Consider the following 20,603-nt stretch of genomic DNA (forward strand, 5'->3'; position numbering starts at 1 on the left):
GAAACAAGAACTAACATGAACAAAAGACCAAACAACCCAGAATGTGAAAAGACAAATAAAAACCCAACAAAAACCCATAAAGAAACCTCGACGCCACCCAAAACACAACAAAACACCACCCAGAACGTAACAAATCCATTTTTTTTTAACCAAAATGGCTCATTTCTGATTCATCATATCTGAGGGTGCTAGGCTTATTAGCACAATAGGTTGAGCATTGGCGTTAAACTCTAACAAGGGGTGAGATAAAACTAGCAAGAAAAAGGATTCCGTGTCATCAGTACGTGATTAAACTGCTGGGTTAGAAATGACCCACTTTTGGTCAAAAATTGGACGGACCGAGGCTCACTTAAATAAATAAATGAAAAATTGGAAATCCACTTTTTGTACAAAATAACACAAAAATAGGGTTGTTTTGATTTAAAAAAAAAAAGCAAAACAAAACAAGGTTGAATCAAATTACTGAATTAATTTGACCCATCTTTTAAGCTCGTGTGCTGGTTATAACTGCGGATTGCTTTGAGGATTTGCAAAACTAACCCAAAGTTGCATCAAAATGAGGTCATTTTGTGGGTTGGTCCAATTTTCAAGCAACTTGGGTGACCCGTATCTATTAACCCTTTCAGTGCCGAGCATTATCGGAAAAGGCAGGGGTAAAGGTGTGTAGCTGTAGGCAAAAATATTACTCCGTTTTAATGCCCTCATTTTCTAAAACGAAGCAAAATGCTTCACTCTAAAAAAAATGTTAAGTCTAAAATAGATCATGCTTCACCCCCCAAAAGTTCGGTCTAAAATAACTCAATTTTGGGTAAAAAATGAATAAATTATGAGCGTTCAACTGTCATACAAGCATATAAAAATCATCGAACCCCTGTGTTATAAAATTACATTAAGACTTACCTTAGACGTGCTAATGGTGAACGTCTTCAGGCTTCATTTATTTTTGCACTGTTTTGTAGAGAACAGGTAGATGTTATTTTCTTTTTTTATACCCTTCTGCGGTGAAATCATAAATACTGAAACAAAGAAATCAGCTCATATTTTGAAACAACAGTTGTGATAAAAACCTAGCATCTTGAATAGTACAAGTACCATTTTAAGGCAGGTCTTTTCTTCTTTGTTGGGTAAATGCCAGCCTGTAGCATTGTGCATGAGATCAGTTATCACACACGGAGAACAAAAAGCTCAACTCATTATTATGTCTTAATTAACATGACATAACATTTAAAGAGCTGCACGTTTTTATGTCTTGGGCTGAAATATCATTATTGACTCGCCTCTTTCAGACCGTACTGACAGTGTGTTTTTCATCCAAAGGATAAAGCAATAAAAGCATAATTGGGAAATCTATTAAGTGGCTTTAAACAACATTTATAGGCACCGTGGTTAAGGTGGTTAAAAGTGTAAAACTGCAATTAGTCTCCTCGATTAGCTGCGTTTATTCCATGTCGGTACTTTATTTGGTAATAATGAGTAATGCTAATAATGATGAGCCAGCTTTATATGACATTAATTCCATTTTATGATTTACAGCATTACATTATATTTGTTCTGGCTCCTTATGAGCCATCCTAGCGGTTAGAGCGCTGTTTCAGTTTGCTCGTATAAAAAGTTGCATTATTGTGAAAGGCAACCGGAACTTGTTGCGTTGAGCGCTTCTTTTTGCCATTAGCAAGAGAGTGGTGCTTAGCGGCTACAACTCCATGTCCTCAAGTCTTGAGCCAACCACAGCATGTATGTATGTTTGTTATTTTTAGAGTTTTTCCGCATCTGTAAAAAATCTATTATTTTTAGCCTTATTAATTATAATAACCTTCTAATAAGTTTGCTAATGTGATTAGCATCGCGCTAGCGATTAGCATCGAGCTATCGGATAGCACGTTAGCTATCGACTGTTAGCATGCTTGTCTAACCGTGTTATACCAAGCGGCAGTAAAGTGGGGCGCGTTAATTTCATTTTATTTTATTTGCAGCAGCATCTAAATAGTTTTTATGTCTTTGTTGTTTCAGTTCTACACCTTCTGTAAAGCACTTAAAGTGATTAGAGGGAAGAGTCACTAACAGGTGTCTTCAATGTAGTTTTCGAAACAAAGGGAGGACTGAATAATATTGGTTATTTGTTCATAAAAACAACAAGCGCTACACAATAGTACGTTGAAATGAATGGAAACGCAATCAAATTTGAAATGAGTTGTTTGCCATTTCACCTTGCTCGTATCACAATATTCACATGGCAGAAACTCATCTGAAGACTTGTATCTTGAAAAACTCTGGGGTGGCTCTTATCTCAAGGCCCAGAGCAGATTACTTTACCTTTAGTATTCAAGTAATCAATTACTTTGGATACTGAATACTAAAATAATTGACTACTTACTTCACTACATACTTGTACTACTGAAGTACTACAGTAATCAGGAACCAATGATTTGCAAATAAATACACATCAGCTGTTCAGGAAAAGATGAGACATTTTTTATTTAGTATTTCAAAAGCCTCAATAAAATTAAAATACATTTAAGTCACTGTACTATGGCAATACATAACACACGTATAAACATGTACGTGGTGCTTTTGATGTACTGTAGGCCGTAAGCAAATGTACAATAGGTACAGCTATGTGCAACTTCATTGTACTGTACATGGATAAGTCCAAAAGTGTCCCTTTCCTGTACACTTGGAAATTGGCACACTCATTTACACTGACAAGACAATATTTCACATTGGATTTTTTTTTTAACACCTTTTCCCCTCCCCATTATGTTTTCTTCCCCCCGCTCTGATTCGCAGCCGTCAGTGTAAATAGACAGTCTTTACGAGGTAGACTGTTCAGATTCAAGGGCACACTTTTTTTTTCTTTGTTGCTGTTTTTCCACAAACGCATGACAATAACCGTAATAAAGAAAAAAGAAAAGACTTCCTGACTACATCTACAACATGTAGCGATATGAGGTAGAAAACATTTACCAGCTCCGACTACAAAACGGCAACGGATAGAAAGCAAAAACAACAAAAAAAGATGAGTAAACAGAAAAATAAAGGCGTCACCGTGAGGATTGATGTGCTTCTCAAAGATTCTGCTCAAGTATCGGCGGTGACCACGGGCGCTTCTCGCCGCGTCACCGTTAATAATGAATGACAAATTATAATTCCGACATTGACAGCGGGTGAAAAACACACACGCCCCATTTGAATAAACGTGTAACTGATTTGACTCTCCTCGTTTGAGAAGCGATAACAATTGAAGTCGCACAAATGCGACAGCTTAGCCTTGTGCCATACCTTGAAGAAATATTCGCCTTTTTCAAAAACCTCTTCTGATCTTATCACGAGTTAACGTTCTTTTTCAGCATATAATATTCGGTGCGTTCTTCAATCTTTTTATCCGTTAAACATTGTGCTTTCGATTGGCACTTAGGGCTTCTTTAAATAAACCTTGCGAAAATATCTCCCGAAGACCAACCTATTTATTTGTGTCCACTCGTGCGGACATTTTATGTTTTCGTCTTTTGGCCCAAAGACGCTACCCTACAAAGACCCAGCGTCCTCATTCGAGGACATCCTAGCCTTTCCAATGATGTATCACGTGTTTCACTTTGCGGTCTTACTGAGACAAAATGGACATGAGGGTGGACACAAATAGGGCTGGGCCTCAAGGGGAATATATGAAAAATACCAGGCAAGAATAAAGATTGGTTAAGTGCCCTTTGGACGAAGGGAAAATCCGACTAAATGATTCCCATACCATGACATAAAATCAAACAGTGCTAGAAGAGCGTGTAAATATTAGGACATTTCAAAAATATGTACATGTACCACAGCTGTTTTGAGCGTCAACACAGTCCAAAAAAAGCTGTTTCACTTTGGCCACAATCAAGAAAAGTGCATTTACTCATTACATTGTTCTTTTGTCGTTTCGTTTTTGCCTTCGAATCGACTTATTGGGCAGGCCAATTGCTTTTTAATCTGAAGGATTCGAGCAGCATTGAAAACATATTCACAACAATACGATATTAGTGAGTAATGCGTTGAACAGAAGAACAAAGACTGCCATTCAAAGAAGAAAGTCGGAAGTGTGAGATTTCAATTAAAGCTGACAATTTTAATTAGAATGCAGTGGAACCCTTTAAATGCCAAATTAGCAACTTTTATAATATGCCTTCATCTGCTGCCGTTTTCAAGCTACAACCTTTTGAAATTGTGATATCAAAAGAGATATCGTATAGAAAAGGTTATAGTGGAGGAGCATCAGATTCGTATCATCTGTTGCTAATGGGGGGAAAAAATATCGGTAAGGGTCAAAAGGATAGGACCACTTGGGGAAATCTTGGATTTTTGTGCTTTGTTTGTACCCAGAGAAACAATGTGCAAAAAACCTGAGGTCGAAATCTTGTTTTTCTACGAAATTTTGAACTCACTCTGGTACCCCGCAAAAAAAAAAAAAAAAAAAAACTATTTTCATGGCGTAATAGTCAATTTCATTTTGTATTTCATGCTTCAAAACAAATAGTGAATTTTATAGAAAATAGCTTGAAAAATTAACCGACACTGCTTCACTGTCTTGGACGCTCCCCGTAAAATTTGCTTTCCTATTGGTCCTTACCCATATTTAATGAGCCAACGCATCTCTTGACACTAAATGTTTTCATTGTAATGGACGGCTTAGGTTGTTTTTGGCAGTTGAAGGGTTGATCATTCTTTAGCTCCAATCCCACTGACGGAACATTTCCAACCGTTTCCGAAGCTAGCAAAATGGGAGCGAAAGTCAGAATTCATTCAAGGTCGCCGCAATCTTTTGCAAAATGTTCACCGACAAAACCTACGTTTCCGTTATTATTCTCAGATGATCGCAAAATGTGGGATTTGCAAAACTGGTAATGGAAAGAGAAATTTTGAAAAAATCTCCCAAATATTGCAGAATTGTTTTGACATTCTCATGAGGTGCTTTTTGGGACGTGTTGAAAAAGATTGCGCAAAAGGGTAATGGAATCTTTTTTTTTTTACCACTAGTCATGTGACATCCATGGGAAGTCACAGCTCGCATTCATGTCAGCTACACAGGAAGGCGAAAATGAGGAATCCTAAAAACACCTTGAAGAATTAGCAAAATAATAAAATGTTGGATCTTATCCAACGTGCTGTGTGCTAGCTAGCGCTTCACAATCGAAAATTACTTCATTGGAAACTCCTACAAGTCGAAATTCTACTTGATTCAAATTGTAAAAATATCGCTTTGGGAAAAGCTATAATAGAAGGTGTTTAATTTACATGTGAAATTTTCTAAAATCTGAAAAGTACAGGCGAACGTCTGGCGAATATTTGCGACCTTGAACGAAGCCTCACGTGATCGCAATGTTTTCTGCCTTCAGAAATACTCAGAATTGTTCGCTGCTCAATAGTATAGGGGCTCTAGCAGTCACATGAAAAATTGATCAAATTTGACATAACGGAACCCAGTCAAGTTAAACGCTAAAGAAAATGACCCAAAAATGATCAAAACACTGCACAAAAGGTTAAGATAAATGATGGATTCCTCTTCAAACAAGTCATGACAAAAAAAAAAGAAAAAAGAATGAAGTATGCATACAAGTATACATTCAGGTGAAATTAAGGAAAAATATTCAATCAAGCATCTGCATTTCAGAACGCGTCTTAAGTTCCACTAAACACAGTAAAAGCTTATCGCTAGCTTTGTCGCTTCTTATGTTCGCCGCACATTCTATGAGATCTGATAGAAGCCCTGTAATATCCACTCTTGGATTTAATGCAGTTTCGCACGACACATATTTTGGAGTACTTGTATTGAATCTCAATAGCGCATGTCACTTCATAATGATAATCAATTCCCAACTGTAAAAAGTGAGGAAAAAAAAAACACAATGGGACCTCTTTGAAAACAAGTTTAGTGCAACAGAACAACAGTGCTATCTACTTCAGTGCCATTTTTGTTTGTTTTTTTTGTTTTTTTTCGTGTCAGGCCAGAGGACATCATACATTCAAATGTGCCAAACTCACTTGACGGGCGAGCGCTTTCTTTTACCGTTGTTTGGATTATGTACCGATTAATAAGAACAAACAGGTATAAATAAACGTCTAAAAATAAGACTTTGTCACATCTTGCCACTTGCACTCAAGTCAAAGGAGTGCCACTCAACTCATGGATGTTACAGTTATAGACTGAGACAGCGTCACAGCAAATCTTCCATAAACATTCGACTTGGATTTTTTTTTTTGTTTGCTTTCAAAGTCACTAAGCTCTTTAAAGTAGAAATAGATCGACATTGTGTGATAGCGTTGCGATAAGCAATGATGTATTGGAGCAAGCATTATCAGTGGCATTCCCCTTTTGGATTATTATGTGAGTTATCCGATTGTAAAGCATATATCCGGTGGATTAAAAAAAAAAAAAAAAAAAAAGTCTACACACCCTTGCTCAAAAAAAAAAAAAAAAATTGATGAATCATTTCATTTTTGTTAGTGTTGCTTGAAACCTACAACCCAATTAATGTATTCATGTCAGATAAATTCAAATATATTTTATTTTTTCCTTATCCTCCTGAGAGCCGTCCAATTCATATGTGTCCACTGTGTGTTTTTTGATCCATATCAGGTGTCAAACATATGGCCCAGGGGCTGGTTCCTGCCCGCAAATGGCTTTAATCCAGCATGTGAGGTGATTTTGTAAGTATAAAAATGAGCAGATTTTTTTTTTTCAATATAAATGAAAAGTTGAATTTTTTTGATTAGTAGTAATGATGATATTTTATGATTAATAGTGACGTGCTTGTACTATTTTGGACCCTTGTGCACACACTTTGCAAACTATACACATTGCATTTTTCCCCTTAATTTTGTAAATGCTTTTAAAGGCGCAATAATTAATTTTTTTTTTTTTCCCTTCAACCAGTCAAATTGTTCAGCGGCATCAGTTCTATCCATACATATGTAGGTTAAATTTATCACCACCCACAAAAACTTGAAAAATGGCATGGCCTGTCTTTGTAATCTGTGACGTGATGTTGACACTTTAAGACTTAGCCATTAAGCGGTCTCTTCTGTTTGCTGACATCATAAATAACAAAACTCTCGTCAAATACGTTTTTTGCGGAGGGTAGCGGACACCCTTGACTCGCGCAGATCTAAAATTAAGCCAATTGAGCGCTGTAGCGATAACTGTGACCATTGGATGGCAGTGTCGCCATACATACAACATCAATATTACCTACTTGCAATTCTAAGTAAGAAATGGAAATCAATCCTTCATGATACCCCCCATGTTTACATAGACATAGCACACGATAGCGTGTCGGCCTTGAAATTTGAACAGAGGTGTGTAGACTATTCAGCACGCGCGCCCCAAAATAAAATGAAATAGAAAAAACACGGGCCTTCCTTCAAAGCGTTTGCTGTCATCACACCTTGTGTCTTTCAAAGATGCCTAACAAAGTGAGGTAACTTCGGAAATACATAATCCTTCGCTTTCATTAATGATAAAACAGCAGCAGGATGGAATGAAATGGCTCCAGGCAGTTTTTCCTCGCTCAACCCCAAGATGTTTGTCTGCACCTTTTTTCAAATTCTACGCGGCTCTCCGCGGCGAGATGTACAGCTGAGCCTCCGAACGGGGCGACTCAAAGAGCAGAATCACCGCGGACGATTTTCCGTGTGATAGTGCCTTGAAAATAACGACGGAATTAGCCGCGGGCAACAAGTCCAGATAAATAACGCTTCCGTTCTCTTCAAAGGCAAATCTCTAATCATAATACAATGTTCCATTTCAAGGAAATACCAAAAATCAGATTCTATTTGTCTGGCAAATAAGTCAAAATTGAATATATACATTCATTGGAGAAGCCATTGCTGAGGTATTCAAGCCGTTTATGGTTGTTTGATACAATTTCAGATGTGTGTTGTGTTGGAAACATACAATTAAGCCCAAAATGATTCATCCCCTTGCAAATTTTCTGGTCAAGTGTGCTCTAATTATTTTAGTCCTGAAAATGAGATGAAGATGATTTTTACCGTGATAATGAGTTTTTTTTTTTTTTTTTTTTTACAATATTCCTGCATAATTTTTGGAAAAAGATCGTTATTTCTGTTTGATCGTTTTATCTTTTGAAACGATTTATTCGACTTTTAGGGTTTCTTGCCATGTTCTTGCTTAACTTTCAGGTTTCAATCTGGGGCTGATAAAATTAATCAAATCAAATGAATGTTTTCTTTCCACAAAAAGAAGAAAAACATTTCTGCCACTAACATCATTTTTCCCTTGTCTAAATTGACTGCTAAAACAGGCCTAAATTGGCCTGTAGGTGGTGAAAAATGGGGGTAAAATGGTGTAATTTTGTTCATTTTACCATTAAAAAAAATTAACGGGGCAGGAGTAAAGCGTATGAATAATAATGGGCTTAACTGTACTCGATCACGATACAATAATCACTTTCCTGAGTATTAAAAATCGGATGATCAAATCGTTACATGTAGGTCAAACACTATGAATTACAACTAACAACGATTACATAGTGATTTATTTGTTGAAGTGAAGCCACATCGTAAATGAATATTCACCCTTTAAGTCGTATCTACATCAGAGGAGCGAAAAAAACATCACCTTGCTCGAATCTTACCGGACTAAAATGAGTATCCAAAGTATGAGTATGTAAATGTTTCTGTTGTTTTCTTTCCCCATAACGAAATCATTTACACATATAAAATATGCCAGAAAATGAAGCTGAAACTATGCCCATAAAATTTAGTTTAGCTCAAAATAACCGCTCACAATGAGCACACAAGAGACACAGCTGTTCTAATGGAAAAGAGAAAGCAGGCTTTTTTTTTTTTGTCTCGTTTTAAAGCTTTTTTTTTTTAACCCACTATTAGCACGTCACCATTGAAGATTGTGAGGCAAAAAAGAAAACTTAAACAGCACCACCTCAGGCACTTGATAGCAACTAAATCTCAAAATCAGCAGTTGAGTATAGTCATATATATGTATGTATATACAAAAACAAGAAGGGGGGAGGGGCGGGTATTCTCTACAAGTCTTTTGGTGAGTACACAACTCCCGCCATGTACCAGTTTTTTTTATCAAAGTACGGGTCGGTCATTTATACATCTAAAGCACTCAGCGCCGAACCCTTGAGCACATCAAGAGTTGTTGACGTTAGTGGTTCTTCCAGCCCGGCGTGTAGATTACATGACCTCCCCAAACCCTTTTAAGAAATGGCGGTGCGAGCCTCCCGTTGATTTCATTGACTGCAACCAAACGTTTTATTCCATTCGGTGTACGTGTCGAGTTCTTTTTGCGATACGCTGGGCTGGAATTTACAAAACACGTTGTCGAAGTCTTGAAAGGAGACGGGTCTCATTTGTCTGGGGTGGATGCCAGACAGGTCGGAGCCGGGAACGGCGTGGAGGGCGCCCACCACGACTTCTTGACAAAGCTGAACCACGTCCAGTCCGGAAAAACCTTCTGTCCTCTGAACCAGTAACGACATCTCTTTGTCACTGAGACAGTAGTTGTGCGGGGACAGCACCTGGTTGATTATCTGGTGCCGCGCCGTGCCGTCGGGTAAAGGGACGAGCAAGCGTTTGGTAAAGTACCTCCTCAGGGACTCGGGGATCTCTTCGGGTTTACTGGTGGAGCACACCACGAGGACTTGGTCCTCGGCGGAGGACAAAACACTATCGAGCTGCATGAGGAGTTCGGCCTTGAGCCGACCCACCGGGCTGTCCTCGCTGAGCTGGGCCGACAGGAGTAGGTCCACCTCGCTGATGAACACCACCGCCGGTTGGCGACACCGAGCCACCAGGAAAGAAGCCTGGATGATTTTGTCGCCCTCGACCAACCACTTGGTCACCAGCGCCGAGCTGCTAAGTCTCAAGAAGGCGGCCCCCAGCTGGCTGGCCACGCAGCGGGCCATCAGCGTTCTGCCCGTTCCCTGAGGCCCGAATAAAAGAAGGTTCCGAGGTAACGCGTGAAGTCCGCTGAACATGTCCGGCCTCAAAATGGGCCAGAGGATCTCCTCCTTGATGGCCGCTTTGGCCATCTCCAGTCCGGCGATGTCGCTCCAATCCACCGGGGGGCACTGCTGAAGGATTTCCGCCGTCACCATGTCCACCAGGTTGGGGTCGCTGTTCTTCAGCTGTTCCTCGGCAGCGAGGAGGGACGAGGTAGGCGTGCCGACATCGGGCCCCGACAGGGAATGAGGCAGATGCTGTCCGCGCTCTTCGCCCTGTTCGCTCAGAATCGGAGATCCGAACTTGCCGTAGGTGTCGCCGGCTCGGAGGTCGTCGACGGAGCTTTTCGACGATCCGAAGGACGGGGGGGTCAGCGCCCCGCTGGAGTGGATGCTAAATTTCCTTTGCTGATCCGAAGACACGCTCTGTTTGGTTGTCTTGAAGGCCAGGGACGAGGCCTCGGCATTCCTGTCGAAGCCGTTGCCCCTGCCGGAGTCTGAAACGCTGCTGTCGGCGAGTCTGTACATGGGACTCTGAGAAGAGCGCTGCTGGTTGTAGTTGAAGTCGCCGTAGCTGGAATCCACTTCCCCGTGCCCGCTCATGTAGAAGGCCTTCCGTTTTAACGAGTTGGATGCGCTGCCGTTCAGAGGTGCCGGGGCAACGGGCGTATGATTGTGGGACTGGTAGGCGTAGCCCGGCAGAGTGGAGGGAGGGATGGGCGTGGGTGCCGCGATCCCGGACGGCAGATAAGCGGAAGGCGGGGGCGCTCCCCCGGGGCTGTAGCCGGGGCCGACGGCCGTTTGAGAGGGATACCCTGTTGGCGGATAATTGTAGTTGGGGAGGTTTGGCGAGGCGCCATTGTAGCTCGGTACTAAGGTGGGGGGAGGGGGCGGCGGCGGCGGGGGCTGCAGCAGCCCGGCGCTGTGTAAAGGAGAGGGATGCGGGGAAGGGAGGGCCGGGGTGGTCTGACCGCTGTAGCTAGAATGCAGGTAGGAGCCGTTGTAGCCGGCGCTGTATTCCTGAGAGGAAAGGCTCGAGTGGAGAGTCGTGGCCGCGTGGCTGGTGCAGTTACTGCTGGAATAGCTGGGCTCAGACAAGCTGCTCGCCACCCCCGGGGAGCTGCCTATGCTAGCCGACGCATCTGTAGGGGGGAGGGCAGCTGTCATTCCAGCTTTGCTCACAGATATAACATCTGGAGCACAGTTCATCGGGTAAATCCCCTCCTGCCAGGCCTCGTTCTCAGACTTGCGTCCGTTCAAGAGTCCGCCGGTGCCTTCCGCGTAGGAACAGAGAAGGGCTCTTTCGTTGGGGCCTTCGAGGATCCCCGAGTACTTCTCGGCGTACTTCTTAAGCAGGTTGGAGGCGGTGAGCGCGGAGATATCGTCGTTTGCCCACGCGTATTGGTACGTTCGCTGTAAGTGTCCCCGGTAGGCCTCTACTTTGTGCGCTGGAGAGCGGGTAGTGGATGAGATGTCAAAGTGTTGTTCTGCCCATTGTGTGTGCTCTGGGGTCCACTGCATCTTTAGACCTGGGTATTGCGCATAGGGGAAACACATGTCAAAATAAGCAGTAGCTGTGACCAGTCATGAGCAGACCTTGGAAGGACGGTGTGGTTTAAAAAAATGAGACCGCTTGAAAATATTCAAATATGACCAAGATTTTTTCATTTATTGTGTTCATACACATTTATTTTTGTGTGTACATACTGTACTTATACACATATAAACATTCTCACTCACTCATACTCACTCATACACACACACACACACACACACACACACACAAACACATATATATATATATATATATATACATATATACATACATATATATACATATATATATATATTTATATATATATATATATATATATATATGTATGTGTGTGTGTGTGTGTGTGTGTGTGTGTGTGTGTGTGTGTGTTTGTGTGTGTGTGCATGCATGAATCCACAAACATATCCTCAATATACACAGATTGATGCTAATCCAACTGATCACTTTTTAGCAAAAAAGCTGTTTCAAATCCGTCTCTTGGAACAAAATTTATGGGTAAAGATTTGGAAGGGGGAGTATTAGTGCACTGCCAAGATTAATTTATATTTAACCCTTTACCTGGCACAATGGACTTAAAAATAAGAAAAAGCATCCGCCGTCCCCAGTAAAGGGTTAGGTATAAAAATGTTGATGATCAAAAATGTATAAAAGTTGGGCATTAAAATTAAGTTATTATTCGGCCATGTGTTTATAATGATTTTTCCCCAAGCAAAAAAACATTGTTTGAATATTCGATACTCCATTAGGAAATGGAACCGGTATTATTAATGGAACCGATAGCTGTAAGCCCTAATCACCCTTTTTTTTCCCTGTGTTATCACTGTCCCCGAGTTGACCCGACTTGGAGAAATCACACGGTTTAACCGCCACATTTAACTTACAAACACAGGTCGTCCAACTCGTCCAATAAGGGGTTAAGTACTATCGCGCGCGTCCCATGCGGCCAACGGAGAACACGAGCGTAAGACAACATGCATTGATGAGGATGCGAAAGTGCCGTGCTGTAATCCAGCCGACTCGGAACAGGATGACAGCGACAGACATGGCGGGTCAGTCCATAATCCAACTCTCATCTGAAGCATTCGGAGACACTTTCAAATCTGCTTGGAGGAGCGCGGCAAAGCAATCTTCCTTGGCAGCGCTCCGTTGCTTTCATCACACAAACCCCTCAGCCCAGCAGGAATTACATCCACATCAAGTCTGCCCACTGCTTCCCATCCACAGCGAGGGAAGGAGGAAAAAAGGAAGAAAAAAAAACAAAAAAAACACATGCTTGACTGCGAGCGTCTCCCGGCCTATTCAGCCTTGAGATGTGAATGGCATCAAGGATCAAGTTAAACCCCGACGTCAATGCGCAAATAAATGTTTTCACGCATGTGGTCATTTTGATTTTGTTGGGGGATTATCAGATGATTTATACCCTCAAAGAATCCTTAATAGACAGCTGCTCAAGATGCATCCGAGCAGATGTTTTATTTCCCAATGCGATTATTGCGCCTTGGCCGAGCGGGTTTCGCAACGCTATTGCGGTATTTGCGCCGCGTCCTTTCGCGTGATTTAAGAAGCAGCAGGCGGCCGCAGCTCCGGGCGCACGCCAAGCGCGGTTATTGTCTGGAAAGAATAACGGATGATTCCCTTCTCCGTCTGACTCCATCTCCATCATTGGCCCACCCACCACACCAGGAGCTAATTAGCGGGATTACGCTGCACTAATTGTGTTAATTTACAAGGTTTTAGTCAAAGAGATCCATGCTACGCCTTACATGCTTGTCAACCGTCCAAGCTAATGATGAAGGGGGAGAAAAGCCCAAGGCAAAAAAAAAAAAAAACTTGGCACGCAGATTTAGGCACAGGCTACTTAGGAGGACCAATGAAAAAATACATATAGAATACTGGGCCTACAAATAATGATTATTTTGGTCAGCGATTATTCTGGAACAAAATCGTGTTTTAATTCTTCGCCTTTACTTAAAAACAAAACGATCTTAAAAAAAAAAACGATCGGCTAATTTGGTTTATAACGTCAGAAAACCGATGAGCATTGTAAAACCATGTTTGAAAACATGTTTTTAATTACGCTATATTTTTGACTTATTAGTTGATGTGTGTATTTATTTGAATAAGTGACATTTTAGCCTCATTTGTTAACAGCTTTAGCAGGACGCACTAGCTAGCTAGTTGCATAAAAACAAATTAGCAACGATGCGTATCATCTACTCTTCCCTTATTTTTACACACTTTGATTACAATTTGACCATTTGGCTGCTGAGAAATAAAAATAGAGAACTTACAGATGGTATTTTAGGAGAAACTGACATTTTTGTCCACATGATCGAAATTCGTCATTTAAGCTGAACTATTACTTTTTACAGACCCTTTTGTGACATTTTATTCTGGTAACCTACTCATACTTGCAATGTATCTTAAAAAGTCTGTTGGATATCCAACGCCTCCCTTTTCGAACAATATTTTCCAGCTATTACCAAATATATTCGAGAATGTCTAGTTTTCTCTACTAAGTTTCAATAGGGGAGCCGACTTTTTAATCACATAATTTAAAAACAAACCAATTTTTTCCATACATCTGTGTGTAAAAAACATTGCAAAAATGAATATTTATTTTTCGTTTGGAGTGACGTGACTTGAGCTCTATTCCCTAGCGAGGATAGCCTAGCCTAGCCTCCGTATTTCTCGATTATCTCCAGCTTCCTTTCCATCTGGGAAAACGATGACTAATCGTTTACTGATCAGCTTATTTAACATCACTAGCAATCTTGGGACCCATGGCTAACCAATCAAACTTGTCGAGGTCGTAAAAGCGAGGGGTAAAGGGGACGAAAAAACGTATTCCGCTTTGTAACACGGAAAAAAACGTAAGCCGGGGACACCGTAACCCGGGGTTCCACTGCGGTACATTCTCTGTATAGTATTCATTTTTCAAAAGCAGAACCGAGTCATTCAATCCCCAAGTATTGTTGGCTCCAAAACCCTCCAGACTTGAAACATTTCCGCCATCATCCACTTCAAGTAAAAGCTCGGCGCGGCTTTGGCCCATTCCGTATCAAGTCGAATGGCGTGCGTCTGCATTGATGTAAATACGATCTTCTCAGCTGTCCCGATAGCTTTGGAGTGTTTATCTCAACCCGGGCTGTCACGGCGACAACGCCACTCGAACACATCCGAACAATTATTGCATTACCTCTCATTTTTTTCCAGGTATTCTCCCACGGACGAGGCGGAATCCGGCCGGCGGCGAGCGGCACTCCGAGGAGGGCGAAACTCGGCGATGGATTCGGTCAAAACGGTTCATTAACACTCCTGCCGCATTTCGTCAATAGCAAAATTGCATGGGGGCTTATTGAGTGCGATTCCTCTGTTATTGTTAATGGCCTCTGAACAATGGGCCACTTAAGGCAATCAAAGAGGTGCTACTTGCAAAGTGTACTTGTCATCCACGAGCATGCCGCTTCTCGTGTAATGAACCATCCAAGATGATTACCTGAAGCCAACGCTCACAAGCACAACACAAAGGATTTTGATTTAGGGGAGCCGGATGAGATTAGAGATTGAATGCCGCAAGAATACTTTTATGAATCAAGTCTACGCTTTTATAGACTACGTGTCTTTCGTTAAAAAGAAAAAAAAAAAAGACTATGAATAGTGAATATGTAGCTTAAGACCTACGCAAACGCATTTTTATGTCACCGGTTCTCTGCACGGACCGTCAAATTCCTCATCCACAGGTTCCTTTGTTTTATGCGAGCGGCTATAATTAGATTCAACTTGTGGAATTATTCCACATAGCCTGAGGGTTGAAGATCACATTCCACTGATCAGCCCACATCAAATGCAGTCTTTGTTAGCAATTCACAAACAATGTTTCAAGCATGTGCATATTGTAATTGATGTAAAATCCGGTTTGTAGTACGCACCCCCAAAATCTCCATTTTTTTCACTGTGCTTGAGTATAATACAGCCCCGATTGGATATTAATCGTCAAAGTGAATAATATTAACGAACGAAAAACAAGATAACAAGAAGGAGTAAACACTAAAACGCTCAGGTTCAAATTGCTTAACGGCGTCAAATCTTTTTTGATGATTATCAAGCTGCGTTTAGGATGAAACGAAACCCCTTTACAGCCCCCCCCCAAAAAAGGCAGCCGTGTTCCATCCAACAACACACTGGTGGGTCAGCTCCCACATTTGACACTGCGATGACACGCTGATACGCGACGCTACGGTGTTTAATTCCGGGTTCAGTGATCAGCATGGATGAAACAGAAATGCTGACCTTTTTGGGAACTATTAATCTGGTGGCCAGCACCGTTTTTTAAGCAAACAAGAGTGGGCCTCCACTCTGTCCATCCAATTTCCCAGTGTGTAAATTGGACCGCCGCTCGGACAATTCTCTATTCATTACAGTGCGGCTGAAAGGAAGCACCGAGGTGGCGGCGCCGTTTTCTTTTCCTTTTTCTGTGTGTGTATGTGCTGCAAGCGTGTGCGAGGGAGGGGGACGGCGAGAGCATAAAGACCCGGACTTCTCTTCCTGTGTTTTTTGGCTGTGTGGGGGGGAGGCAGATGGGGGAGGGAAAGCTGTCATAATTGAAACGTGGCCTAATCAGAGTCATTACCATTTTTACCAATTTGCACCACCCAAGATGCTTATTAGGTAACTGTGTTTAATAAGCGCCTCTTTAGAAAACTAACTGTAATGAGCTCTTTAAAGTCAGACTGGAGCGTGATTATGCACTGGAAGCCAAAGCAGACTTGGCTGTACCAAAAAAAAAAAAAAAAAAAACAGTCCACATTTAGTGGCGCACAATGTCATTATTAAGCTGCACAAAGTGTGGACTTCAGAGCGCACAATAGCCCCCAGTGAGGCGGCAGACATGCTGAGAAGTATTTATAATTACTGATCATTACAATCCTTGGATATTCATCTCTGGATGTAAACATAATTACCAGAGCTTTTTGCTTTTATTCGGCGAGCGCGGGCCACACTTGACAGGCGTGCAAATATCGCCGACGGACAGTAATTACATCCGTGGTTAAAAACAAGCCCCTATTCAAATTTCCTGGAGATTTTCGAAGAAAGGGTGGGGCGAAGCTTTCTGCTACACTGGCAAACGCTATAATCAGCTTCTCATTCATGCCGCATATTAAGTTAAGTCTACTTAAACTCAACAGATAGCTCCATGAGGCGGTAATTCCAATCTTTAGATAGCAGGGTGCCATTTAACCCCTCATTTGGAAAAGAGATGTCTTCTTCATTGCCAGTATTTGCACGCCTACTGTCCATAAATTTCACAGTCTGACCGCCGCGCTGATTAATGGCGAAACGTCTGCGCGCTATCGAGCACATTGATCCTGAAGGCCTGCCCGTAGCCAGATATCCACGATAACCGTAATGACTGTGACGGCACGGTCCTAAAAATCGCTGGGCGGACCGGACGGACCGCCGAATGGCGGGATTCCTGAGCTTCGGAACAATATCATGACAGAATTGATGTCGGTTCGAAAAAAAAAACATTAAACATCATTTTGAATTGTATTCAACTCATTCAATGCCAAAGACGTATTAATACTTCTTTCTTCACAGAAACCAATTTACATATTTTTTTCCAAATATTGGGGTAAAACGGTCGCAAAATAATTTTATATCCAACCAAATAAAAGTGTCTAGGATTGAATGTTTTAAGATTTTAGAAAGATATGTAAAAATACGTTGACTGTGCATACTGCACTCAAGAGGCGCAATGATCAATGCAATAATTGATCGGTTTTCAAATTAAATAATCATTTTGAAACCTTGTCCAATTTCAAATTCAAATCCTCACAATTTCAGTCTGTCAGTAACAAAAAAAGGATTTTATCTTTAACTTTGGAAAAAAAAAACCCTGCAGGTTTTAGAATCAGTTAATTTATGTAAATAAATCTGGGTTAGGGACATTTTGATTTCCATTTATTTATTTATTTTGAGGACTAGAAAAGTACACAGATATTGCCAAAGGGGAAAAAAATAATACACACAACATGATAAAATCCATGATAAAAGCCAGAAACAGCAAAAGTAAATAGTTTTCAAGTAAACATTTTGAGACCCTCCTCTATCTTAATAGCAACATATAGTTGAATGTCATTTCCCTTCATACTAGTTTTGTAGCTAGCACAATAGCATCAATATTAGCATTATTATCATAGTACAATATCCATGCTTGCCAAAAAACGTAAACTCCCGTAACGTAAACAGTGATTGTAATCATAGTCCGTTGTTAGATGTATGCTAGCGCTATTATTCATTAGCTCCCCGAACAGATAAGGAACTATAATTTGGTGTCATATTAGCAACTACATTTCAAATCTACTTACTAGCCACTTCTGAACAAACAGTAGTAAATCATGTTCTGAATTCAACTATTACTCTTGTATGTTTATTGATCTTGCGCTGAGACACACTCTGCATTGCACCAATGCGGGATGCCATTTTGCTGTCTAAAAAGGAAGCTACAGGAAGTTGCACTACTTCCACGTTGACCTCGGCTCTGACACTACCTCGGGGCAACGTTACTATTCCGCTTAAGACAAGACTGGCATCAGAAAAACATTCGGAGACTCTCCCAAGCTATTCAAATCCCCTTTATCGATGAAAACCCATGACTCAAATCTCAGCTCGAAGAAATTGAACAATTTCTGCTTTGAAGAAGTAACGATACAGAATTTCACCTTTGTAAAAAGAACTTTACCGCCACAATTAACTCATTCAATCCCAAAAACACACATTTAATTTGATTTTTTAATGAGTCCAGACATTCAGTCCCTGGCTAAAGAAGGTTCTAAAAATGTCTCGCAAATAAAGTACAGTAATCAATTGAATACTATGTATTTAAGTGCTAAATTAATAGCTTACTTTAGGTACTAAAGAACGAAAGCAAACAATTACAGACATTCAATTGCAGGTACTTGTTTATATTTTTAGATGTTTTCACGTGTTGGGCTAAAGGAGAGTCTATTGAGTGCTAAAGTAATCAAATGACTAAAGTGCTAAGCAATAGATTTCTTTCAGTTTTGAATGTGGAAATACACGGGCCAAAAATGGTCAAAATACCGCGCGATGTTCCAACCGACAGACAAGATCGGAAGCGCACAATTGCTATCATTATTTCAGCACTGTTGCCATATGCCGTTAAGTGTAGCTACCGGTGCCGGTCCCCACGCGAGTGAGTCTCTTTGAGGACGGTCTCGGTAAAGCCGTCGGACACGTCTGATGTAACCTTGCTTACGGCGCTCGCATTTCATCGGCGCTAATTATCGCGTGAAGCCCAAAGCTGTAGATTCACCTAAGTGACCACGCTGGCAGCCGAGCTCATAAAGACACTTGTTATATTAGCGCATGTTCCGAGCGGGACGGGGAAACAGGCGTCGCTAATATTGATCTCTTGTGCGGAGATCGTTTCAATTCAGGCCATTAATCAAGAAATCGTCACGATTGCTTTTCAGTAAGTGAAAGTAACAGTTGGGAATGCATTTTGCGCCCACACTTATGAAGCGTTCTTTTACTTTTCAGCGCGAGCGAAGGCAAGTCGGAGAGCAAGATGTCTGATCATTTCAGCCTGCGGCAAAGTATGTACAACTCTTAAAAGTAACATTGGCATGGAGGCAACCATTAACACAACATGACAGGAGTCCTGGCTGGTTCGCAGCGAAAGTAAGTGATCTGCGGTTACTATAGCAACGGGCGGATTTATTTATTTTTTTACTTCTTTTTTTTTTAACTCATCACTACCCAATGATGATGATATCGACGCCGTTCATTTGGGGTAAAATCAACACAATGTGACATGGATTAAGTTCAAACAAATGTACAAATATCGTCTGTACTATAAGTAAAAGAAATATCATCCGGTGTGATAAATAATGCAGTTCCACTATTTTAATTGGGGAAAATGTTTTTGGTTGATTATCTGCCTTGATTCAACTTTTTGTGACATTCGCTGGCACCGTAGCTATGATTAGCCATGCTACGCTATAATGCTATTAGCCAAGCTAATCATGCAGTTGATTTTTTTTTTTTTTAACCATGTAATAGCTATTAATGTATTAAATAGTTACTATGCGTTTTTTGAAATTAAGTGGATTCAATTTCACCTGAAAAAAACACAAGTAGTGAATTAGTTCTGCAACATGCCTCATTGTATAGCCTGTCAAAAGTTTGGAAACACTTCATATTGATTCCTTCAATATTAATCGACAAAACTGTTAAATAATGAAAAATCACGGAATTAGAGGATGTTTCCAAAATTTGACCGGTTCTGTAACACTCCAAAAAATGTTCTTAAATGTAACTGAAATTAACCTAAAAAGTTAGGTTCAATAATAATATATAAAACTACGCCGGTAATTGTGCTGTCTTCTTTTAAAAGAGAAAAACACATCCATAAATCATAATCACAAAAATTCCCTGAATTGTGCTGTTTTGTACTACAAAGAAAAAGAGAAATTGGGTTTTGACTTTTATTTTTTGTTTGATGCAGCATTTGATTAAATAAATATCAGCCAAAAGCTGGGATCGTACTTATTTATTTAACAAATTTGAACCCTTGACTGGCCCCGTAACACGCTAAAAACATTAGTCAAAAAATAAGGTTAAGGGTTAAGTGGCACTAGAAAATGGATGCATGGATAAAATAACTCCGGTATATCAGTTGTTTAAAAACTACATAAATAGGAATCATAGTAATTATTATTATTGTTCCTGAAATTGTGTTTTGTACAAAAAAAGTGTCGTTTTGCAGTTTATCGATTTGAGCTAGCGTTTGGCTAAATAAATAACGCACAAAAAGTTGGACGGGCCCTTTTTTGACCACATTTGGGTTACTTTCGCCCCATTTATTTTGGCCTTTTAATTTTCATATAAATACATACATCTTAATACGAGGTCAGAATCCCCCAAATATTTCTCCAGATTTCTTAGTTGGAGGTAATAGTTCCTTCCGCCTGATGGCCGCAGGGGAAGACGTATTTCTCAATTTTGCCTTTAATACAGTAAATCAGGAGGTCGAGATAGTCGGCGAGCTGTCATTTCTCAGTTTC

At 40.7% G+C, this 20,603-nt stretch overlaps 1 protein-coding gene and 1 long non-coding RNA gene across 3 annotated transcripts in view; one reads left to right on the forward strand and one right to left on the reverse strand.

Annotated features, from left to right (window-relative positions):
• Nucleotides 1-1,666: 1,666 nt before the first annotated feature.
• LOC148423384 (uncharacterized) lies at nucleotides 1,667-19,976 on the forward strand. The gene is made up of 4 exons (XR_015865761.1): nucleotides 1,667-1,734; nucleotides 6,608-6,678; nucleotides 14,728-14,815; nucleotides 19,078-19,976. It is a non-coding gene; the product is annotated as an uncharacterized LOC148423384 (long non-coding RNA).
• fign (fidgetin) overlaps nucleotides 8,381-20,603 on the reverse strand; it is a 58,840-nt gene continuing 46,617 nt past the window's right edge. For both annotated transcript variants that reach the window (XM_088415908.1, XM_088415909.1), the window contains exon 4: nucleotides 8,381-11,485. In XM_088415908.1, coding sequence (XP_088272034.1) covers nucleotides 9,246-11,485 — 2,240 coding nt within the window. In that variant the 3' untranslated portion in view covers nucleotides 8,381-9,245. The remainder of the gene's footprint in view (nucleotides 11,486-20,603) is intronic.

Source organism: Hippichthys cyanospilos, chromosome 5 (assembly GCF_059441005.1).
Source record: "Hippichthys cyanospilos isolate Australia breed blue-spotted pipefish chromosome 5, RoL_Hcya_1.0, whole genome shotgun sequence".
In the NCBI taxonomy this organism is placed as follows: Eukaryota; Metazoa; Chordata; class Actinopteri; order Syngnathiformes; family Syngnathidae; genus Hippichthys; species Hippichthys cyanospilos.